This window comes from Sinohyriopsis cumingii, chromosome 2 (genome assembly GCF_028554795.1).
Source record: "Sinohyriopsis cumingii isolate HCF-2022 chromosome 2, ASM2855479v2, whole genome shotgun sequence".
Taxonomy (NCBI): domain Eukaryota; kingdom Metazoa; phylum Mollusca; class Bivalvia; order Unionida; family Unionidae; genus Sinohyriopsis; species Sinohyriopsis cumingii.
Genome location: NC_142962.1, coordinates 38,088,030 through 38,114,883, shown reverse-complemented (window position 1 = coordinate 38,114,883; position 26,854 = coordinate 38,088,030). Strand labels below are relative to the sequence as shown.

General features: G+C 34.1%; 1 protein-coding gene across 1 annotated transcript in view; it reads right to left on the bottom strand.

The window, feature by feature from the left end:
• Positions 1-9,444: 9,444 nt before the first annotated feature.
• LOC149804667 (autophagy-related protein 2 homolog B-like) overlaps positions 9,445-26,854 on the bottom strand; it is a 206,742-nt gene continuing 189,332 nt past the window's right edge. The window contains exons 31-37 of the mRNA XM_089933186.1: positions 24,381-24,697; positions 23,656-23,722; positions 22,307-22,386; positions 20,546-20,667; positions 16,343-16,497; positions 15,385-15,507; positions 9,445-10,442 (exon numbers count right to left, since the gene is read on the bottom strand). Coding sequence (XP_089789312.1) covers positions 10,209-10,442; positions 15,385-15,507; positions 16,343-16,497; positions 20,546-20,667; positions 22,307-22,386; positions 23,656-23,722; positions 24,381-24,697 — 1,098 coding nt within the window. The 3' untranslated portion in view covers positions 9,445-10,208. The remainder of the gene's footprint in view (positions 10,443-15,384; positions 15,508-16,342; positions 16,498-20,545; positions 20,668-22,306; positions 22,387-23,655; positions 23,723-24,380; positions 24,698-26,854) is intronic.

Sequence of the window (26,854 nt, the reverse complement as noted above, 5' to 3'; positions counted from 1 at the left end):
CCTATCGTGTGCTGAAAAATGGCGTTAAACCCTACAACAACAACAACAACAACAACCAATTCTGATCCATGTTGACACAAATACCCCATTTCTCTAAGATACATATGTAATGGCTTCTTGCTGGTGCGTAGTCAGTCACTCGATGATAAATTTACAATGCATCCTTTTGAAGTCATATTGCATCCACCATTTTCAGCCAATGTACAATGACTGCAGTTAGTGTTACAGTTGGTTGTTGGCATGACATACTAAGGGAGGCAACTCATAAAATCGAATTGATGTCGCTTGAGCAAAGCCAGGGTGTAGATAGGTTGACATATCTGAAACTGTAGGTATGTGAGAAAGCTTGTCCGCAGCTTCCCTTGGGTTAGTGGTTCATTCCAGGCTATCCCCAGGTTCTTCCTTCTCTAGTTATGCTGGCCGCCATGTGTAGCCTATTGTGTGCTTAAAAACAGCATTTAACTCGCATCAGCAACAAAATCGGCGATGCTGACATCAGTGAAATGAAAGTCAGTGTGAAATTATAGGTAATGTCACTAGTAACGCTGAAGATCATGACCACAATAATATTCCCCAAACACTGACAGGTCTAATTTTACAGAGTTTAACAGACAAATTTAACAGCCTTCATGAATGAATGGGTACCCGATCATGTTAGCTTTATAGTTATATCACTAATCATATACTATCCAGCTTACCTATAATTTACATCCTCTTACTTGAAATCACTTTAAAAAGCTAACTTTTACGAAGTTACTGAGAAATGAAATCGCTGAACTAGTGAAGGTCAGGACTATGATGTGGTCTAATTTTCAGAAATTAAAATCTCCACAGCTGATCATGGTTGTTTTTGTATAAGGCTATTCTCAGTTCTAGGGTGGTGGTATGTAAAGGTTTTATTTTTTATATAGCACAACTGGAGACACAAGTCCTATAAGGGTTTTATTAAATCCATTATATTAGCAACAACAAAATAATTTGACATTTATGTGAATTATAGTAAATATCAGCATTTTAATGTATTTTGTAGCCAAGTTAATTATCTTTCTTTGCTATTTCCAATTAAATGTCTCAGGATATTTTCTATAAAAATGACTCACACTGTGACCATTGTACATGGCCACAATGAGGATTAGTTTCATGCAACTAAATGTCTCACCCTCTTTTTAAACATAGTCATTATTATTATTATTATTATAACACCCTCTCATTCAGCAACATACACCCCCTTACATACCAATGGCATGCATGTTATAAGGATTGTTTAATTATTATGTAATTAATGCAAGACATAATATGAATTAATACAAATCAATATGATATAAGAAACACATTTATTATGAGTATGTACAATAGATACAAAATCAATAAGAAAAAATGGAAAAGTTAAGAAAAGGTAATTACTACCAAACATCTTAGTCATTGGTATCATAGCTGAAGGTACTTTGAAATGAAGTTAACATTTCTGGTGCCCATCCCAACTCTGATTGTCAAGAGTGACTTACAAAATCAGGCCAAAATGTTCATTACATTTCCAGGGCTTCTTGTAAAAACTCTTTCAAACAACTGATATTTGTTACAATGATGCCATATGGAATGTCATAAATGGCAGAATTTAAAATCAATAGCTAAAAATTAGAATAAAACTTCAAATTCAGTCCAATGAAAACCAAACAATTCTTTGAATATTTCTCAGTAGTATCAATATTTTTATTACCAATAATGCAGCAATAAATTTCTACTTTACATAACAAAGTTGGAAACAATGTAAACTAAATTACATATCCCCCCAAAGGAAATCCACAGATGACCAGTATAGCCAATGTCAGACCTGTCAGCAACATCTCCAAACCAATATTCCTGATATGCGATAGCACCCAATCTGTATAATACGGTTGTATTCCAGATATTTGGAATTTGCTTTAGAATTGCAAGCTACAGATGGCCTCTTGAACTTCATTAATCAACCAATTTTCCCTAACAAGTCTCAGTGGCAACATTGGTCAGAATGACTATAGTTGAAAAGAGACTGATTGTTGCTACAGAATCAATAGACAAATCAATTTCTCTAGATTTTGATACAAATTTGCCTTTCCAATCTGTACAGCATTGCTAAGAATAATTATGAATGCAAATTAACCATGAATGCAAATTAACCAGGTCTGTAACATCCCCATGGTTATTAAAGCCAGGACATGATGATACTCTTTGTCAAACTCAAATTGGCAACGACTTTGACTGGTACGTGATTGTTAAGTTTGGACTTGAATTACACATAGAACCGTATCAAAGTAATGGCAAATAGCAGTTACTAAACCTCTTAACAACTGAATTTAAAAGTAGATTGGACAAAACACAACTTCATCATTATCAAGTCAGTTCATTCCTTGTACCATGAATGTGCTTCTTAGCCTAAAGACCAAGCATTGGTCAGAAGCAGAACTTTCCAAATCAGCTCCTATCAAAGTCTGTACCTATAAGAGACCATTTTGAAAGCACCGTCATTATCATAAATAGACACATACTGTAATAATAAGCTTATTTTCTTTTTTGGTCCCTTTTTCATATATGTAGATTCATGTACATGTGTATGTGCCAATTTGCATGCTCTCATGTACTTCTTAAGTATTAATATTCCATTTGTTCCTTCATCTATATTGGTTTCGTATGTATCAATGACCAATGACTTTCTGGAATGCTTTCCAAATCATCAATGTAAATTGTTAACTTCTCTTTTTTCTGTCTTGCTCTTAATATTTATAAATGATGTCTCCTTATGGAGGAAATAAACATTTTTTATTGTTTCTTTTTCTTCTTTCTTTCTTTTAGCTTGATAAGGAGCATATAGTCAAACCAGCTATAGCAACCTTGTCATAAATCTTTATAGTATACATTGTTATCTTAAGCAAAGAAATAATTCTAATAATATAAATATAACTGTATATCTTGATAACTGAGAATGTGTAACGTCTTAATAAAGCAATTACTGCAAATCATAAAATATTGCATTCTTCTATTTTTTGCACATGCCATTTATTCAGCATATTTATAACATAACTGATCTTCAATATAAATTACAATCTACAAACTAAGTTTAATGTTTAATTCAGATAAATGAATTTTGTTTGTGCATAAATCATTTTTCTTCTTTTGGTCAGTAACCTTGACCTTTAAACTCCAAAATCAACTGTCTTCTTCCTTATTTCATGTGGAAGCCATCCACAAACTTTGGTCAAGATCTGCACATAAAATTAATGTTCTCTTCTTTCAGTTATAGTAACCTTTGACCTCAAAATCAATAGGCTTCTTCCTTGCCCCAATTGCAGCCATCTACAAAGTTTGGTTCAGACAGGTGATGTAGAACTAACAATATGCTAGCGAACCATCCTTATTCTTTCAGTGACAATAATCTTTGACATCAAAATCAATAAAATTTTACCTACCCTAAATGCAAGCCAACCACAAAGTTTGGAAAACGGTGGTGGATAAGTACTCAAATTATTCTGTGGGAAAAAAATCTTTCAGTCTTTAACCTTTTAGACCATGAAATCAACAGGGTTCTTCCTTACCCCAAGTGCAAACCATCCACAAAGTTTGGTAACCGTAGACGGTGAACTTGAGTTATGGAGAAATTAGTAGCATATGGCTGGACAGATGGACAATGCCAAAGCATAATAGGCTCCACTTTACTGCATGGGTATTAAAACTATTATACATCAAGCTCAATGTTTTCGTAAATCACTTCAATGAAAACACACTGAAAGTCTTAGGTGTTTAAACTTAAAAACAGCTTTATAACTCTCATCTGAATCTTGCATGGTGTGCGACTGGTCAAAAATTCAGTATCATTACTATTTTTGCACAATTTGCTTTCACAAGAAATGTTATGACTTGTAAATAAAAACTATTGATAATAATACCTTGGTGTCAGTAATGACTTCATCTATTACCAGAAATATCTTGGAAGTGATGCAAATAAATATATAAAGCAGGGGAAGGATATATCCTAATGATTAAGTAGTTCTAAAAAATGATGATGGAAAGAACTGTTACTTGAAAAAATAATTTTGTAAGTGACAAACAAGTTATGAAAAAAAAAACAGTCTTAAGGTACAATATGTACCATACAAATATAATAAATCTATTTCTCTTTATTCTTACAACCTTGGAAGTGTCTTGGAAAATGAAATCAGTGGAGCAAAGAAATTTAGGAAATAAAAGACAAAAGTACAAAACCAGCACACAAAGAATTTTTCATAAATTATAAATTAATTGGTTAAATGTAGTTTAAGTAATACACAGTGCATCCTTCTCTGGCTCCTCATAAATACCAAAAAGATTTTAAAAAATCAGTAAAACATTTTAAACTCTGTCCTAGTTTTTGCCTTTTCCATAAGATCTATGCATTCTGCTTTTATCTTTCCTCAGACACTGCCAATAGTTTGAATATGGAAACGTAATCACTGTATTCACCAGGCTCCTAAATTCTGGAGTGTGTTCTAAATTTATCAAAATGTAATTAAAAAGTTAAATTACATTTACAAGATTTACACAGTGAAAATTACTTACATGAAGACTTACAAACTAGTATGGTTTATCTTATGAAAATTGTAAAGATGTGAAACATTGCTAATTCAAATGAAATTGTAAAGATGTGACATACATTGCCGATTCAAATGAAAATTTTACATGTGAAATAAATTGCCAATTTAAATGTTCACTCAATTTTAGTGTATCTGCAAACTCCAGGCAAACTACTAATCTTTCTCAAAGTTAAGAAAACCCTCATGGCAATTCATTCTCATCAAAACAACCATCTCTCATGGCAATTTAGTCTCAACAAAACAACTATTTCTCATGGCAATTTAGTCTCAACGAAACAACTCTCATGGCAATTCATTCTCAACACAACAACAATCTCTCATGGCAGTTCATTCTCAACAAAACAACAATCTCTCAAGGTAATTCATTCTCATCAAAACACAGCTTTCATGGTAATTCATTCTCAACAAAACAAATCTCTCAAGGCAATTCATTCTCAAACAAATCTCTCTCATGGCAAATCATCCTCAACAAAAAAACCCTCCCCTCTTGTGGCAATTCATTCTCCCACACCCAAAGGAACTTGTATCCTTGCTATCTATGACTGCCTCAGTTTTAATCCCAAGTTGGACTAATACTGTTATCGTATCACACATAACAAAATTTTTTATGCATTACCTAACCTATGATATGAAATAACTAATGGCGAGATAAAATTAGGTATTTACAGAACAAGATCACAACAAATTTATGAAAGACATTAGACATATCTTGTATTGTTGGGTACAATATTAACCCTCACTTTCAATTTTGCACTGTCTTTGTATCAGAAATTCTGGAAGTCACCATAAAATGATCTTACCATTGCATTCATAATGACTAGTAATAACATAGACCTATCACCAAAATCACTAAGCATTGATGATTTAATCTGGAGTCACTCTAGTAACTCCACTGATGATGTATGATTTTATGATGGTGAAAGACATAAAAGTCACCCTAAATATATGTACTGAACAGCATTTCTTGTTTGATCTTTCGGTATCCAAGACCCCATGAATACCAATTTTCAGACTTAAATAGGTTCTTTTAATGATATTCCTTGGATCATAATACATTAAGGGTACATCCACAACCTTGCAAATCCAGCCTCTCAAGCTAAATTAGACATGTGTCATGCTTTTTGGCCTGTGTTAGCAACATAAGTTCTATAAGGTCACCTAATTGCCAAGGTGGAGGTTTGACCAGAGTTGTCTCCATCTGAATACAGGGATGGCAATAAATCCCATGAACTGGCTGTTCCTACTGGAACAGATGTGTATGTTGCTCTTCCATGGATGTACTGCATGGGAAGGGAATGCCCATATTATGATTTGGTAACTCTTATTAAAAAAAAACAGATTTCACTTTAACAATTGTTTTTTCTTCCTAAAATGTCAGGAAAAGAGGTATGAGGAAGAAGGAGTCACAAACCTATGAGTTCATCCTGCCTCTGGTTTCCTAAAGAATATGAAGCAACATTAAGTTTTGTGCGAGATAAGAGTGAGGGTTTAAGAACACAGTTTATACACTGACAGAATTTACTTAAAAATCCAGCAAAAGTAGAGTAACCCATTGTAGCATGCCCTGCTGAATGACCTGGAAAGGTAGCCTTGTCTTGTTGCTTACATAGGTTCCACCTGGTCAAAATGAGTCCTTAAGGATGAAAGAACTTTGAGGTAGGAGCTTGAGAATGCCATCCCAGACCTTATCGCACAGCTTGGATGATGTTAGTTTTATGAGGCAGTTCACTTCAATGCTGATACACAATGCTAGTGGCAACTATCCTAATCTTATGAGCCAATATGTGTATATATCCCTTCCATGTGAGTGCTAAGTGAGATTTACCTCCCCTGTTTAGGCATGGTCCTATACACATTCATGGACATATGGGTCCAAAGAAGACACTGATATTAAAATAAAGGGCGGATTCACAATTCAGAAAAGCTGTTAAAAGAATGGTGTCAATGTTGTGCAAATGACATCACTGACTAACTGATCATAAAACAGATATTTGACTATAGTAGTTTTTAGCTTATGATACTGACATGACAATTTAGCCCTAGTACCAGTGAAGACTACTCATCAGATAATCCTGTTAGCATGACTTTTTGTCTTGCTGATTCAATCTCGGTTTGTCAATATTTTTCTGTTTACTGTTTACCCATTTTTATTGAGGTCTGAGACAACAAATAAAGGAAACAAACAAAACCACATCCAGCTGAGCTTAAACTAAATGAGCATGGTGATACATATATGCTGATATGGCATTTTCCATAGAACATGGGTGGCAAAACATGACTCGACAAATGTTGCCCCATGTAAGAGAGGCAGCTCTGATGTCCCTAACCATCAAAGATCAGAACTGAATGGGGTAAGTGACATCAAGGACTTCACTCAGATGAAATACACTTGTCACACTCTAATGAACATACACTGAAGTTCCGTATAAAAATGATGAGTAGTATGAATAAGTGTACAGTACAAAAAAAACTGAATGTGCATGTGTGTGTGCCATGGGGTGGGGGTGGTAACCTGAAGCAATTAAAATCTTCCAAATGTAGAAATGGGTTTATTACTGGACTTTGTTGATTCCGCAGGACTGCACATGACAAACACACATCCTTAGTCTCCAATAATAACACTTTGCAATAAATGCAGTCATTTGGCAACAGCATGCCTGATGTTAACTCCAACATGACTACAATTGATTCTCATCTTAATATCCCAAAATGAATTATATTTCCTTTAAAACTGACCCTTACCAATCTTTCTACCAGCCAATCTGGGATTTACATTAGCTCCCTTGTCCCTTGAAGATCATGGGTGTATTTATGCTGTGTACTATGACCTCATAAACAATGATATCTTTGCATCTTCTGTACAATTATATCTATTTCTCCTTGACACAAATCTGGGGCTGGAAAGTCTCTAAAATTTGTAATTATCCACTTGCCCATTGAGGTAAGTACAATTTACTGTATGAATTAGCTCTTACTCAACAAGTTATCATAAAAATATAAAAGTTTACAATGTTAATGACTTAAATTTGATCATGTGAAAGGCTGTTTTTCAGAATTTATTTTGTAAACCTAGTAACAGCAGTTATAGGTAATTACAAATTGAGAGCAGTCTGGTAAGCATTTATCAGTACTGAAGAGGAGTGAGTGAGACTAAGCACTTGTAAGAGCTAGATCAAAACAAATGGAAAACAAACTTGTGGTAGAAAGGTGTCTTTCAGTCTTTAAGGAACAAAGTTGTCCTCACAGAATATTCATTTCATTAAACAATTAGTCAGAAATTTTCACTTACCATTTTTAGTTGGGCAAGTGATTTTTCAAACTCTATGTGAACCTGCTATAGGTATATGATTAACTTAATGGATAGATCTATTACCATATTTTGGTATATATATATTTATATATGTATATACCACTTACATTAAAAATAACATGGCATTTCAAGTGTTGGTATAAAGCAAATTGATATACTAATACTATTGGTATATCAAATTGTGATCCACCCATGGTGCAATAATATGAATATATAAACATTCTTTCAACTGCAGGCCTAAAGATCAATGATGAATTTCTACTCATTCACTAATCATAAATGACACATGAAAATAATGATCAAAAGTATTAATAGTCCCTCCTTTCTAAATGAAATTAAAATGGTACATAATTTCATCAAAATCCTTTCTTTTTTCCATTACCCTCTTCCCTCTCATGAGTACGGGACAAAATAAGCACAAAAAAACATTACGCTGGATGAAAACATTAAAACTGAACTTGTACCAAGTAACCTACAGTAATCTGGTTCATTGTAATGGTATGTTTATGCTTTCCTTGGGATCTATCTACAGTGTTCATAATATCAATGATACATAGTTGCAATACCAGTTGAAACTAGGCCTATATGTTAAATTTGTCAGTTACAAGGCACACATATTTTGGCGTACTTAATGCTTTGTAGTTGTTGTTTCTTAAACCTATTATATGTTCTATAAATGAATTATTAAATATAAAAATATCCAAATGGTCACCCCTGGCGCCCCCCCCCCACTATTAACGTGGCTAGATACTGGCAAAAATCCATGAAAATACAAGCATTGTGTCATATGACAATGACTCTGGACCTATGAATGATGGTAAAATTTTGTCAAACCATCCAAAGGAGAAAAGAGAGAGAGAAAGAATTGTAGTCTTTAGAAATGTTAATTAAAGCAGAATAATGACTTAGATGAACTTTCAATATACTAAAATATTTTAATTACCTTTTGTTGGTTTGTCATTTTGCTTAGTTTTTATTCCATGCTAATTTCTATATGCCAGTACGTAAAAGCCTGACAGTTCAGGTTCAGTGTACAGGAGGCTAACCATGTTTGTAGTGCACTACTTTCTTCATAAAAACCATATTTCATGTTTAAATCATGAGTGTGTCTTATATTGATTTAATAAATCTGAATAGGAATAGAAACTCAAGAAAAAACAATCAATTTATCAATTTGTATATGTGATTGTTAACAACAAGAAAAATCGTAGAACTACATTTTGTAGTGGACACACTCATAGGGATGTGAGTTCATTCACTAGGTCAATATACAGTTGCCCCGAGCATATCGTAACTCCATTTGAAGTGCGAATATGTGTATTTGTATGTGATATAAATAAAATATATATGTATAGTATGTATGCTGTATCAGTGATATACCACTCGTATACATTTTTCATTAAAATGTATACATCTTGTGGTATAACATTTATACAGCATACATATATATATATATATATATATATATATATATATATATATATATATATATATATATATATATATATAACACTAATGTAAAAACCCCAATTTTTGCTGAGCAAAACTGAATATAATGCACTTGTAATCCAGCATTTCTAAATCTTGATCATATTGCAGTTTTTGCTGTGTAAAAACCACGTGATTCCAAAATACAGTAGCATTTACAGGTGCTCTACAAACTTCTACACAAAGCAAGAAGAAAGTCTACCAGTTTCTGTACATTTAAAAAGCCTTTAAGTCAATTTATTGACATATGATTTAGGCCATTACCATGGCTTATTTAGACATGGCATCAAACAAATCTAATTTGCAAAATTATTGGTATACAGGTTTATGATCATGCATTTTCAGGCAAATAATGTTTGAAGGATCAGATATGCAGGTCATAATGGTACTCAATTTTAAGTTGGGTCCTACTACAAACTGCATAGACCCAGATCTGCCATTGCATAATGCACCATCAGATCTGGATCTGTCAGACTTAGGCCTATGCGGTTTCTAAGGAGTAATAAGTAGAACAAACAACATAGGCAATGATCTGCCAGCACATTATGCAATGGCAGATCAGGGTCTTTGTTGTTCACAGTTTGAATAAGTGTATATTGTATCATATTATTATGACACTAGTATTGAATGCAACATATAGGCACAACACATAAATCTTAATGTGTTACTAACTTCCTGAATTTCATTATCAAGCAATATTACCATACAGTTTAATCTCACAACAATAACAATGAATTTAAAATTTTCAACGGTGGAATGAAACAACCATTCCTTTTTCTCATCTTGTCTTTGCTTTATCAAACATATTAGTCATTGGTCTCTTCTTTCCATTTATCCTCTTCTTCTTTGTGAGCATCTGGTCTTATCTGACTTCTTATTCCACCCAGTATATTGGATGTTGCTCTTGTTCCAATAATCACTGGTTGAACTATAGTGGGTGGGATTTGTCTCAGGACTCCACCGACTGCTCCCATCATGCCCTTGTGATCATGCTCTTTACTTGCTGCATCTACAAAGTTCTGGGCTGTTTCACTGAATCCCTGAAAATAGTTTTCAACCAACTTTATAGTTTAAAATAAAACACCATTTTCATTCAGGATTAATGTGATATCATAGTTGGTTCTCTGGTTAAAATCCAATACTGACACATTTCATTTGAGAGAAGCAGCAAAAACATGATTTCATTGATGGCTGCCATGGTGGCCATACTGAATTAAGACTGGCATAAGTTTCATTTAGTACCAACTCACATCATATGATGTCTTGTGATGAAACACAATGTTGATATGGTGATCCATGACAGGATTTTCAATATGTTCATTGTAACAGCTATATTTGAGTTAAGACTGGCACCTAATTTCTTTCTGGAGCAACTAGCTAAGCCATGTGTGCAGTCTATTTAAATGAATGATAATACCTAACATGATTTTGTGTTTGATAGTGGTTTTAGCACTGCATTGTAAAGCCCATTAGCCTAAGTTGCATAGATAAAGCACACAAGTGGAACAAACCAATTCATTTCAGCAACTAAATCAGAAACAAATTTTGAAAAACCAAAGGCAGACATGTTAAGGTTCATGCAAAAAATGTGAGAGTAAGAATAATTTGTTCTGACTAACAGCTAACAATTTTACCTTGAATATCAAATTTCAGTTAGCATGCAAAGGAAGAACCCCCCCCCCCCCCCCCCCCCCCCCGAGACAGATGTTCTATTGTCTGAAAAGAACTTTGGGCATTTCAAGATAAGACTATTTCTTCTTTTTAAGCACTTTTTAAGCACTGAGTGTTTAAACCATCTCTGATATTCTGACATTCTTCAGCATCAAGATTTTCAAATAAGCTGCTGTGATAGCCTTACAGGATGTAAGATTGGCAGCATTTTCATTCAGGGAAAACTAGACACCATTAGAAGAACTTTGGTGAAAATTCCATGCCAATATGACCATCAATTCAAGAGTATTAATGACATGATTTTCAATATGGTTGTTGTAGTAGCCATACTGAATGTCAGTGGTGAACCATTTTCATTTAGGACCAACTAGAAATTTTAATAAGTCTTATGGTGATAAACCTATGCTGATATGACCATAACTTTTGGAAGAGCTGCACTAACAAGATTTTCAATATGGACACCATGCTGACCTTTCTGGATGTCAGATCCGCATAATTTTTATTTAGTGCCAATTATTCTTCAGATGAAAACCCATATCATTGTTACTTTCCATTTCGAAGAAGAAGCACCAACACGACTTTCAAGATGGCCATAATGAATATGAGATCAGCACCATTATCATGCAGTATCAACTCGACATCATAAGAGGTCTTCTGGTGAAAATCCATTTTCAATATGACTTATCATCAGGGAATAGCAATAAGATTTTGAACAAGGCCAATGAGGTGGTCATATTAGAAGTTCGACTGGTACAATTTATATTTAAACCCAACATGACGTCATAAGAAATCTTTCAGTGAAAAACCTATGCTGATGCAACTTTCCAATCAGAAGTAGCAGCAATAACTTGATTTTTGATGGTAATATTGTATGTCAGATTGACACCATTTTCTTTACGATCTACTAAACATCATAAAAAGCCTTTTAGTGAAAACCTGTTTTGATGAAAATCCATTCACGTGGAATATTATAAAGAGATCTTAAGATGAGCTCTATGGTGGCTGAAATTAAGTCTGGACGGCACTATTTTCACTGAGCACCAACTAGAAATCAGACCAATGCCAATATGACTTTCTGTTCAAGAGTAGTAGGAATAACATATTTTCCATGATGGATGCTATGCTGGCCATAATGCATGCGAGATTGGAATCATTTTCTTTTAGGACCAATCAGACATCATAAGAATTCTTTCAGGGAAAATCCAATTATGATATTCAGGTGAAAAGCAATAACAATATTTTAAAGATGGCTGCTGTGGTGGCTGTATTGGATGTCCAAGTAGAACTATTTGCTGATAGCTACCTGGATTTCATTAAAAGCACAACTGATGTAACCAAAATTTAACATTCTGAAGTGATCCTTATTGTCAGCTGTTTCTTATAAGATAATTACAGGAGACCAATACATATTTACTCCTTGGCATATAATTAAAGGGAATAAAAAAAGTGTTCTCAAATTATTCTCAAAAAACTGGCTTGTTAAAGATTGTTTTGAGGCATATCACCATCTTCAAGGTCTCATGTTGAAGCAAAAGCAGATATGACTTGACACAACACTTCCCACAGAAAGGACAAGGAGCGGATTCATTGATACTGGAATACCATGTTATGAGATGTAAAATCTGCATGAGAACTTTAAGTAAAAAAAAAATAAATAAAGAAAAATGTTATGATCTGTAACAGACTGGGGGGGGTATGGGCTGACTTGTGTAAACGTAACAATAAATTTAAAGAAATGCTCAAAATCAGGACCTTTTTATTTTTGACTACGAAATTGTGAGAAGATGCTTAATAAAAGAAATATAACTTAAACATGAATGTATTTGTTTGATTACGTGTGACATATGCAATACACAAATGTGTGTGTGTGATTTGGATTTTTAACGTAGCTTTAACAATTTTCCAGTCATATCACTACGATGTCTGCAATGTGGCAGTTTATGGTGATGTCTAGCACTGGGGCATCATGCCGCAGACATGTAGCATGATGTCCCACCCAGTAACATTATTCTGACACCAGGCCGACCAGTCCTAACACTAACCTCTTAATGCTGAGTGCCAAGCAAGGCAGCTTTTAGTACCATTTTTGTAAGTCTTTGGTTTGACTCAGTCGGGGATCAAACCCACGAACTCCTGCATCCGAGGTGGACGCTCTAACCACTAGGCCACCGGAGCAGTCACAATACAAAAATGTTATAATATGCTGGTCTTCATAACCTTAATATAATTATTCAGCAAAAAATAGATGACCCACAGAGTAAGTATTTTGAAAGTTAGCCCTAATTTCTTAGTGTGGCGGGAGATAGCTGCTTATTTATGTGGCACAATATTTCTTTTATATTGAGCTTGAATGAATAACAGTGAATTGAATTTGCTTAATTGATTTGATTCCTATTGTTGTACTACATATATGTAATTCCAGTCTGTTTCTGAGAATAAAGAAATTAAAATTTGTACACTTGTTTTTTTTATATAAGTATCTATGAGCTTCTTAATGTCTTTCAATAAATTTGCAATTTTAATTATCTTAGTACAGTTATCTTTTTTTGGGTGAATAGATGTTGATTGAGGTGCTAATGTTGACAGCTATCTGCTGAATTTCGAATTTCACTCCTATTTAATACTCTTTGGAAAATAGTCATGTGATGTAAACTTAACCAATCAGTGCTTATTAGGGATGCAGAACAGGTCTTATGGTGCTGAACAGATACTCTACGACCAGTGACACAAACTGAGGGTTAATATACAATTTAACTATCATCACTTGTCCGTTTACACTCTGTCATTAGCAAATATATAAACATTATTATGTTGCATCTGTCAAACGTACACAACTACCAAGAAACGCTTATAACATTGAAAATATATTGACCAGCATAAAAATGAAGAATACACTATTAAATATTAAAAACATACTTATACGTGTATAAAAGAAGGCCAGCATTTACAATCAACAAGTGAAACTTAATCAAAAATGTGAACCTGACAAATTTACTGTGTGGAACTGGTCATGTGATTTAGTGTTGACCATCTTGCCTGCAGACATATACTCATAATGTCAGCTGTTGGAGTCATTGAGATTAGGGCTATTGAAATGATGATTTGGATGGGAATTTAAATATGATAAACATATTTCTGGGTGTGACAAATTCATGTAAAATAAGATTCCAGAAGATTTTGTGAGTATTTAATGGTGTGCACGGTTGAACTCGATGACATTTGTTACCACATGATCGGCAATCACACTTGGCATACAACATGAACGGTTTAATAGAGATATCAAGGTAAGTCGCAATCTATACATTTCTAATACATTACAATGTTCAAACTCATTCTTTCAGCAGTTTATATATATATATATTCATTGACATGTTAAACTTGTGACATAGAAAAACCATCCTCCCTATCCATCATATTACAGCTTTAGAGCCCTCAGGCCTATTACAGATCTAATGGATCATTATTTAAAAAATGTACTTAACACGATTCTGCTCATAGTTAATCAATTTTCCAGTTCAAGGTCTTTTAACTAACCATCTCTCATTTTTTCTTTCTCTCTCTCTCTCTCAAATAATGTTATTTCCAAAACCCATATCTATAATTCTTTTATCTATATACATGTTTATGTCTGTCTTTACCATTCTAGCTATATATTGCATGATAACACTTTTTTCCTCATCTCCATACCTATATGTACTATATACATTTATCTTTTTTTTATCACTTTAATTATCAGCACGACTTCAATGCATAAACACTGATAAAGAGATAACAAAAGTTCTATATTTGTAAAATAATTATTATGTAATTTCCTTAAAACATTCCATATTTGACCATATTTGTTTACTTTTGTTGTGATATTATGTCGTCATATTTTGGTACAAGCTCTATATATACATATATACACTGAACCATCATATGTATCTTGTACTGTCTATCCTTTTTTTTACATGACATTCAACACTGTTTGAAATCATTCGATAAAAGAAAAACAAAGTGTGTAAACATTTTTTCTGTCTTAGAACACAACACACCTAAGGAGATTAATAAATATAACTCATTTACTTTGGCAATAAAATTTTGTAGTAACTAAAAATCAGATTAACTGGGAATGAGGGTATAAATGTTTGAGAGGTACACAGTGACTTTTTTTAAAACTGAATTCTTATTCCAATGAAGTGTTTTATAGCAGGGTTCCCTGTATCTGTTTCTTCAACATTTACTGAACTTGCAAGCTTTCATTGTAGTAAGGTTCAACAGTAATGATTATGTTCCTCAAGTTTCTTTCTGAATGATGCTGGTAAATCTTACCTCTCTGATGACAATGTACGCATTAGAGACCCCTTCTCTCAGATCTGAGGGCTGCTTGGGACTGAATCTCATCCTACCTCTGGGTCCAGGTGACACCATGTCAAAGGTCAATTCAGCAACCCACTGGAATATGGAACAATTGTCAGGACATCAAAATGCATACTCAGGATACTACATTCTGCTCAAAAGAGGTGTACCTACTACATATAAATAGGTGACAAGTGTCCTTCAGTGTAAGACCCAAGTAGCTGAAATATTTGCTCTCCAACACGTAATCATTCAGGACAAAATAAAACATCCCCCTGACTATGGAAAGACAGTATTGATGGTGCTGACCCACTTACATATATGTTCAATGGGTACAATTACAAAAGGCCATGTGACATAGCACAGCAAAACCTACATGGCTGAAATTGAAAATGACCTTTCTGGTGATCAGATTAGTATACATTGATTGAACTTCTCTTGAGGTATGGAAGTAAAAGATACTCTTTTTCTTGCATTTTAAAATTGGGGACAAGATGCATTTATTATGGCAGGTTCATCTATTCAACATAATACAGTATTAATAGGCAGTATATGTCAAGCACTTCCCAAAGATGACATTGATTAACTGTCTGCAACATGAAACTGCATCACAAAATGGGTCTTGGTCCCACAATCTAAAATTATGCCTTTTTATATAAAATAATTGTTGACTGTTCCGAGAAGCATTTTTTCATAAAAATATTTGCTTTTCACTACAAACACTAAACTTCTTTTGCACACATTAGTCTACTGTAAATCTGATTATCCATTTTCTTTAAAATGACCAGGACACTTGTACATGAAACTGTCACTGACAAGCCTTGCACTGGATTTTAAGGGATTATGTATTGTGGCATATTTCATTTCATATGATGGTTTTTGTTAATATATACTGTTGCAAGAAGTGGAGGCATCAAAAGACAAAACTCACCTGAACTCCCTGTACAACCCTGTTGGTGAGTTCAATGACAGACATGGCAGTTGAGGTGGAGAAGGAGCTGGCTCCTCGCTGGATTCCTCTCATGATCCGACCATCCTTTCTGTACTGCTCCACGGGCAGCCAAAACAAATCCCGAAAACCCTGAGCTGCACAAATTATACAAAGTTAAGGTAAGTGTAAGGTCTAACCTATAAGCTTAACTTCTGAATACTGTATTTAAATCTAGAATGTGTCTAAGACTTGCATGCTAACACCATTAGCAATTTTTGATTGGTTGCTTAATTCTAAGAAAATAAAATTGTCAGTTCATAAGGTTTACATTAATAGTTAGCACATATATATAGATCTTAATCATATCGTCAATCACATTTTGATACAATCCTAGAAAAGTTACACCTGCATGATTTTGAAATAAAAGGATGGAAGAAGGACAAGAAAGAAAGAATTTATATGTGGATGGCCACAAATAATATTATATTTCTAATAATATTCATGACAAGAACACCAAAAGAGAGTAAATCAGTATTGTCATTAGCTAAAAAATTACTTTTTAAACCGAGTTGCTCTTGCTGCTTTTAACAGCAGTATAAATACATTATTGGCTATATCACACCATGGAAACAGAAGCTATGTGCCTTTCTCAAGGACACACCAAAGCAGCTGACCAGGACTGGCTGGGGTGGCTACTGAATCTGCAACCCTTAGATTACAAGCCTGGTGCTTTACTAACTGATTTACTTCACCTCAATCTTTCTGACTGAGATAATTTAACCATTTAAATGCTGAAATTTGCTCATGTTAATTTACTCCCACCTCTCCTGCTTTCCCACCTCTACCCCTATGATGGAGAAGAATCTGTAATACAGTCTCAACTGATAAACACTATAAAACCAGCTGCAAGTCAAAAATGGCATTACAGGAATTATTCTAATTAAGATACTGAGGGTGCAGCAAATGAATGGTTGAAAATATGCACGTCACTCAAGCATGCAAATTAGGTAACAGTGACATTCTTTCATATGACTGTGTTACTCTTGTTGAGATGCATCCACATACCAATTTTTGTGAGTGTTGGTGAAATATTAACAAACATATTCAAATAGCTGAAAATATTAAAGTTGCTCAAATGTGTGAATTAGGTCCATGCTACCTAGCTTGTATAGGGTTTGAATCTCCATGAACTGCATCCACATTCTAATTTTCAAGAGTGTAGGTAAAAATTGGTTTTAAGATACTTAGGGTGCAACAATAAATAAATAGCTGGAAATGTGTTACTCCAGCATACAAATTATGTCACAGTGATTTACTCTTTTTATGGATGAGTTAGCACTTGTGTCATGATGCATCCATATTCCAACTTTCATGAGTGTTGGTGAAAAAGGGCCCAAGATGTTGAGGGTGTAATAAACAAAAAGCTTACATAAGCCACTCAAGTTTGCAATTAGGCCACATTAACCTAAATCTGGTAAGGTTGAGTTACCCTCATTGCAATATATCCATATATCAAGTTATACGCGTGTAAGTGAAATAAGGTACAAGATTCTGACATAACAAATAAATGGCTGACACAAAAGTCATTCAAGCATGACCAATGAGTCACAGTGGCCAAGTTTTTACATGGTTGGGTAGCCATTATTGAGTTCCATCCATGTTTTAACTTTATTGAGTACAGGTTAAATAAGGTCGAAGATAGTGCAGCTTAATGAACAACTAACAAAGATATGAATGAATGTGTAAACAAATGAACAGACAAAATGTAATATCCCCTGCCAACACCGGTAGTAACAGGCAAAACACAATGTCCCCTGCCAACATGAGTGGTGAATGGATAAAAGTGACAGTCACTAGAGGGGATAAGAGCAAAGTCCATGTATAACATGCATATAAGAATATTGGAGAATCTAATTTTACATTTTAAGGACATGTTATTAAAAGGTGAGAAGTAGTTTATTGTGTCAATATTTCAAAAACATATACATATAAGACATCCTAAATTTGCTGTATTTGCCTGACATGACTGACAAATAAGCTAAAATTCCCTTTGCTAACTCTCCATGTTCATGCTGGACATTGGACATAATGTACACATAATTATCCCAAGCAGATGTGCGGTCCTCATGTTTTCCCAACTGTACTTGCCACAAAGCACACAGAAAAAGACATGTGAAAGTTTGTCTTGTGGAGTTGTCAAATGCTTATGTATGAATGATTGTCCCAGGGTCTGTACTATGTACTACAGACATACTGTTATGTATATTTAATTTGTATCATTTATTTTTTTCTCCATGATTATATGTTATGTATAATTGTATTTTTGACCTGACCTTGTCTACAATCAAGTTCATGTTGTAGTTGACTTGGGGCATTGATTTATAAACAACAGAATATATAGCTAGATATTTCTCTATGACTGTGGATTAAATATTAGTATCCTTATCAATGGAAGTAAACATGTTTATCTTAATCTGACTCTAGGACATTAGAATTCCCCCATGATAAACCACTGGATGTTTCCTTTTGTTCTCTATCATAATTTTAACAACAGACCTTATCTTGTCGACAACTTAGAATATTCTAGAATGAACCTCTGACACTCATCATGTTTCTAGTTTTGCGTCTTAGCTTTTTATATAATCTTGTTTACTTGAGAAATTACTCATTCTTGCATTAAAATCTTAAGCAGAAAGTCTTATTGTTGTGTTCAGTATTTCATTTTGAGTGGAATTATTTATTCAAATTATTATTCCCAGAAATACAGAGTATTCATCCATGGTATTCTTGGACTGTAACAATAATTTGGAATTATAGTGAATTCAGACATTTTTAGCAAGTGTGACACAATGACAAATATGGTTGTTTATACAGAAGATGCATATATATATATGTTTAAATAACACACAATACATAGGTTCAATATAAACTTTATTGTAAATATAAATAACCTTTGGCATAATGGGGGCAAATCCTGTCACAGCACACTGCACCAGCCGAGCTCTGAATTGTTTCTTTAGGAATACCTCAGGAAGAGAGACTTGGAGGAGTTTGTAGGGTTGTGAAGAGTGTCTGACACCTGTATGTGGAGCCGCAAGGGGCTCATATGAGGTATATAGGGACACTGATAACCGAAACTTGATAAGTCTGATCCTGAGGATTGCTATGATAACAAACATCAGCCGATACTCCATACATGCACCATAAGAAGCGGGTATGAAGCATATGATCATAATAGTTGAGTACATTTGAGTATTGACACAAATTGGGGGTCAAAAGCAAAGTTGTGAATGCTTGAAACTTGGCAATGGCCCCTGAATTGTTTCTATAGGAATACCTCAGGAAGAGAGACTCAGTTGAGTTTGTAGGGTTGTGCAGAGTGTCTGACACCTTATGTGGAGCCGCAAGGGGCTGCTACGAGGTATATAGGGACACTGATAACCGAAACTTGATAAGTCTGATCCTGAGGATTGCTATGATAACAAACATCTGCCAATACTCCATACATGAACCGTAGGAAGCGAGTCTGAAGTATGTGGGCATAATAGTTGAGTACATTTAAGTACTGACACAAATACGGGGTCAAAAGCAAAGCTGTAAATGCATGAAACTTAGCAATGGCAATAACATTAGCCAATTTGATAAAGGGCCCCTAGAACAGAGCTGGAACGGTACGCTATGCAAGAAATGTCCCAAATGAACAAGATGGTGGAAGGAGGGGAGGCGGGTGGTTCTTTCCGCAAATAATGTTAAAAATTAAATGCAGCATCCGCACTGAACGGAATGCATCTCTACAGATGTATCAGTTATATGAATGACGCCTAAATGACAGTGTTTAATCACATGCTTCAACTCAGTCATCTGACTGGTTCAACATGACAACGTATCTAAATTTAGTTATTAGCTTATTAACATATATTGGCTGCAATGACATCATGTCTGGGCAGAGAACCATAGTAGACAAAGAGGGGCCCAGCAAGGAGCCAGAGAAGGATGCACTGTGTATTACTTAAACTACATTTAACCAATTAAATTATAATATAAACCCTTTCAAATAAATGCAAATAAAACAAGAGAAAATATAAAAGGTCAATATGTGAAACTCGGCATTGGTATACATCTATGATTGGGACATAAATATCAGGGATACATTAACATAAAAAGTACTGAAAACATTTGTACAGATGATACTGTTCTTATTACCTAGCTGCACAAATGAGTGCATTGGTCCCACCCCTCCTAGAATGCTGGGTAGCTGATTCACCTTGATGTCTGTAAGCCATTCATTGAGGGCATAGGCCACAACTTTATCTACTCCTAGCAACCTGAAATGTGGAATGTATTAAATACACAAAGAATGCCAAATGTACTTTAACTTTCTTCAAAGCAAACATTTTCACTTAAAATACAAAGGTTCTACAAGCCACTCTTTTACCCGTGAACTGTGCTACAATTGTGACTTTCAAGGCTTTCACAATATTATGTACTAAGATTGTGACTTGAATGACTTCCATAATGTTGTTTATGTATTAAGGTTGAGACATGAATGACTTCCACAATGTTAAGTACTATGATTGTGACTTAAATGACTTCAACAATGTTGTTTATGTACTAATATTGTGACTAGAATGACTTCCACAATGTTATCTGCTACGATTGTGACTTGAATGACTTCCACAATATTGTTTATGTACTAATATTGTGACTAGAATGACTTCTACAATGTTATCTGCTATGATTGTAGCTTGAATGATTTCCACAATGTTGTTTATGTGCTATGATTGTGACTTGAATGACTTTTCAATGATCTTTGAGTGCTATGATTGAGACCTGAATGACTTCCACAATGTTGTTTATGTGCAATGATTGTGACTTTAATGACTTCCACAATGTTGTTTTTGTGCTACAATTGTGACTTGAATGACTTTTCAATGATCTTTGAGTGCTATGATTGAGACTTGAATGACTTCCACAATGCTGTTTATGTGCTATGATTGTGACTTGAATGACTTTCCAATGATCTTTGAGTATTATGATTGTGACTTGAATGACTTCCACAATATTGTTTATGCGTTATGATTGAGACTTGAATGACTTCCACAATGTTGTTTATGTGCTACGATTGTGACTTGAATGACTTTTCAATGATCTTTGAGTGCTATGATTGAGACTTGAATGACTTCCACAATGCTGTTTATGTGCTATGATTGTGACTTGAATGACTTTCCAATGATCTTTGAGTGCTATGATTGTGACTTGAATGACTTCCACAATGTTGTTTATCTGCTAAGATTGAGACCTGAATGACTTCCACAATGCTGTTTAAGTACTACGATTGTGACTTGAATGACTTCCATACTGCTGTTTATGTGCTATGATTGTATAATAATAACTTCCACACTGCTGTTTATGTACTAAGAGTGTGACCTGAATGACTTCCACAATGTTGTGTATGTGCTATGATTGAGACATGACTGACTTCCACACTGTTGTTTATGTGCTATGATTGAGACTTGACCTCCACATCTAGTTCATTAAAGCATCAGCATCATGCAATGGTTCAATGAGAAAAAGAGGAAACAGTCTGAAAATCTAATCAAGTTACCAACATATAATTGCATAATGTGCCAGCCAAATTTCATTTGTGAAAACTGCTTTTAGCACAGCACTGTTGATGAGCTTCTTATGAAACATATACAGATATAAAGATGGACAGACAGGATCAAATGAAAATTTCCCTGCTGCAAGAAACTGGGGCATAAGAAGAGATCTATAATCTTCCCATCTGAATAATATGTGCACGAGTTAATGTTAATATAAATAATTACACCAATAATATGTGTATTTATTTACCAGGTCATAATTAAATATTTTAAAATTTTATATCAAAGCATAATTTGTCATCTGTGTTAAAATTTGGAAATCTATATAAAATGTATGGAATATATTCTGCAGGCTGGTTACCCATGTTTATGATGCAGCTTTTTAAGTTTCAGTTCAGATCTGTTTAGACTCACTAGTCCACCTAGCCCAGCCAGTGTTCCCTGTAAATGATGACAGAAATCATGGCAATTCTTATATCTTTTATAACATAATAATAAATTCATTAAAGCATGGAACAAACATTCCTGGCCAAAATTATCCAATATATATATATATATATATATATATATATATATATATATATATATATATATATATATATATATATATATCGAGTTATTTTTTTCAAAGAAAGCAAATGATTCATGTGGTTATAACAAGGGATTCTTTTGATTAGACCTGATATTTAATGATGCAGTACACATTCTGACCATGAGTGGAATCCCACACTCTAATATTTACATATTTCCTGTGTTCCATCTTGGCTGTATTGTTTGCTTTTAAGAAAACATTAAATATTTTATGCAAACAATATTCTTTAATTTAAATAACAATGTGTCCAAACGACACCACTCTTCTCCACACTGGTGCCATTAGACAAGGGGACATAGCTTGGGGACTATTTTCTGATCTGAAGTACTTAACAATGGATACATTTAAAGGTCATAATCATGATTGATGCCTACCGTAATTGTTAGCAAACTGCACACAAATATAATGGTTTAATATTTACTAGCTTATTCTTTGGTTAAAGGGATTAGGTTAAGGTGAATAATAACTGATATGAATATTTAAAGCATTGGTCTATTTTCTGTAGAACAGCTAGACATGAAAAATATAGTAGAACATTTGCAGCAAAATAAAACATATCTGTTGTATGGTACCACATATACTCACTTACAAGGTGAGTCAAACTGCAAACACCTAGATCTGCCATTGCACAATGCACCTACAGGTCTGGGTCTATGCAGTTTCTAAGGAGTAATCAGTAGAACAAACAATCACTGTGATTGGCCAGTGTATTATGCAATGGCAGATCACTGTCTGTGTCGCATGCAGTTGGACTTGTACGTGAGTATATATGGTAAATTCCTCAGAGTGGCTCTTGCTACAATATGATGAGTGTTACATAAATAAGCACAATTCACCTCGCACTTTCTCTTGTGTCATATTCTAAAATGTGCAAGTTTATTAACTATTCTTAAAACATTCTGCATTTTAATATTTGTGCAATAAAATTATATGACTTGCTCAGCAGAGACCACTAAAATCAGATAGTTAAGCAAGTTCCTATGATTCATAAAACTTTCATTTTTTTAATTGATGCTCAGTTGCAATCAGTTTGACTAATATGCACAAAATTGATGCTTTTCTTGTCAACGCCTTATTGTGCTGTGATGACCAATCAATGTTTGAGTAAATGTACTTACACGTTCCATATCAAACTTTCCATGATAATCCAGTCGAATTGGTACATCAGGAGAAAAAATAAAGGATCTAGGGGAATAAAGAGAAATATTACTGATAAAGGGGAATCAATTTATTCTTATTTTAGTTAAAAACTTCATGTTCTTCAATACGAGAGTGAATTTTACAGAATTAAATAAGGTGTCATATTACACAGCACAAATTGAAACTGCTATCAAAGTTATGGTGTCATTAAAAATTCTTGAACTTAAAGAAAGGTTCTCTATGCTTGAGATTTTCACATGTGTAATACTACCATATGGAACACTGTATATATGCTATCACTTTAAAAAAAAAAAAAAACTCCAAAATTCAACACATAAAGTTCTGCTGTTCAATGACTTACAAATCTGTTTACAGTGACAAAAACCATAAATATACATACAATTTTCATACTGACATAACTTGTGCATTTTATAAAAGGTAAATCTATTACAGTCTGTTCTAACTGTTGATGCAAGGTCTATAACTGCAACTCATATCTATCCATTTCTAACCAAATTCTGTAAATTACCAAATGTTAATAAGCATAACATTTTAACAAATGTCCACCTGAAGAGACTCTTGTAAAGACTTGTAATTCAAGTTAATATGGTGGGTCATATGGAAATTGGTTAAATACTCTTGATGACAAAAACAAAAGAAAAACTCAGCAGCACTTTGAACACATGACTGATATGTAACTTACTTGAAAAACACTGGTTGATCAGACTGCAGTGTTTCCTTTGATAAGGTATCACTTTCCTGACTTGACTGACTTGCACTACCAAAACTGGCCTGTTGATCTTGATGAAGCTCATCAAAATGCATCAACATGTCAGGGGCATTCTCCTGTGGAGAAGGGGACTTTTTCTTGACAGTCATCAGAGGAGGTGGGGGATCTGAGCTAACAGACTTGGGAACTGAGGGGCTGGAATCACCCTCACCATGCTGGGCCTTTTCTGAATCACCAGAGCCCCTCCCAAATGATTCTTTAAAGAACTGGTGAAGGAAAAACAGTGTGTCCTGCAAAGTAAGCAATTTTTTCAGTAAATTATGTTTCTATTAGAATACTCATCTCATCAAATCAACATCAGGAATATAAGCCATACTAACTCCTGAATCCAGCCCCTCAAAAAATGAAATTTTTTCTTTTCTGATTATATTAAATGTATATACGCAAAGGACAATAACTATTGCACATTACCTCTCCATGCTACCTAACAGTCATGCCCAACCACCACTAGATATATTTTCTTGTAAGATTAGCCAGCTGAAATCAATATAGAAACTTCAATTCAGTGCATTCCAAAACTATTTTTTGGGTATTGTTACGTTTAGGCTCTTACTAAACGTAACAAGAAAAGAGTGAAGACAGCAAGCTTTGTAAAATTTAACAAATAATTTATTTCCCTAGAAAAACAATGTAAAAATGAGAAAAAGAACTTAGTTTTACGGATCAAATCCAAAAATAATCCAAGAATAATCCAAGAATTAAAAAGTAGAAGTCCAAGTAATAAAGAGTCCTAATCAAACTGAGTTAAAATCCCAATGAAATCCAAAATGGAAGGTGATGATGTATGATGTGGTCAGCATCATACTGATGTGTCAACAGTTCTTTGTTGAATCACAGAAAATAATATTCCAGTGTTAGAATTCTGTGTAAATTTTAATAACTGTCCTTGTCCAAGAATTAATTTAGAGCACAAGTATTTCCAGGGAAAATAATCTCTTGGAATCCTAATAATTTTAAAAAGAATTAAAAATTCAACTTACTGGTCACAACAAAAAACCTTTTGGTTTAAAGCCCGATTGCCTAAATTCTCTAAAGAAAACAGTTATACAGTAATGTAAGATGCAAAACAGATTCCCATATGAGGGTCACATGATCATCCTTCTAGAACAACATAGAAGATTTTAACATGCTGGACATCATGTACTCCCAGTATGGTCTTGACTAAAACCAACGAATTTTAATCTGGGAAAGAATAAAAAAAAAACATAGAAAAAGTACTTTACTTCAACTCTTGCTGATTCTGAATCAAAGTCAGGAACTAGGTCAGCATTAGATATAAAGTTTCTATTATTAGTTGTCTATGAAAAACAGTTCAAATGGAACTGAACTGATTTTCTGGAAAATGTCTAATCCAGTAAATAAAGTTACATTACAATAGCATGTAATGGAATAAAAAAAAATTAAAACTAACAAACAAACAATTAAATTAAATCCAATATAAATTAAGTCAAATGTACATAACAGTATTTAGATCTGGTGTTTAATTTTCAGTGAACTCATGGTCAGGGGAGTTTTACAGTGGTCCCCCTCTTAAAGGCACCCCCCGCCCCGACCTGTGGCCACCCGCTTCTTACAGCCAGAATCCCTTGGCACCGACAAGTTTGTGTTCAAAAGTACCCCTCAAGAATAGTCACCCCTCAAATGTGACCAGCTGTCAGCATATTAGTACAATAATGTAAAATGTTCCCCTCACAAGCAGCCAGTTTTTATTTCAAATGTGTCCAGAACCAATAATTAATTCATATGGTAAGTATGTAATCAGATTATATCTATCATTGACACCTGTCTCTCAATGTCAGGTTTCCATTACTGAAAGAAGTGTTGGCTAAAGTACATGTAACACTAAGATTAATATTATATCATTATCTATAAAAGCTGACGTTTACAGGAAATTGGCTCAACAATGTTGTGACAGAGTTTGGTGGTTCACACATCTGTCGTTTCCTCTCTTTGATGACTACAACCGGATGTAATTGTCAAGATCATAACATGGTCAGCATACACTAAATATAGATTTTGTGGATTAACACACACAGAGAAATTAACCTTGAACAAAACAGAGTACCAGACAAAGACCAAAAAATCATGTGACAATACATTTATCACTTCCTTTCTGAAGGAGGCATTTCATCCATTCTACAAAGTTTTGTTTGGATAATCAAATTGCATTGAGTTAGCAACATCCGAATAAAAATCAATACCAAACTTTAACATGTCATAAATGGAGACGTATTATTTGAGGAGAAAGTCATTTATTCTACTTGACATCGGGGGTGGGGAGGAGGGGACTTGCCGAACATATTTATGTAGAAAAGACTAGAATAAAACAATTTTATGCTGAAAAGACTCAAATAAACAATGTTGTCACTGATAAGGAGATTATTCAG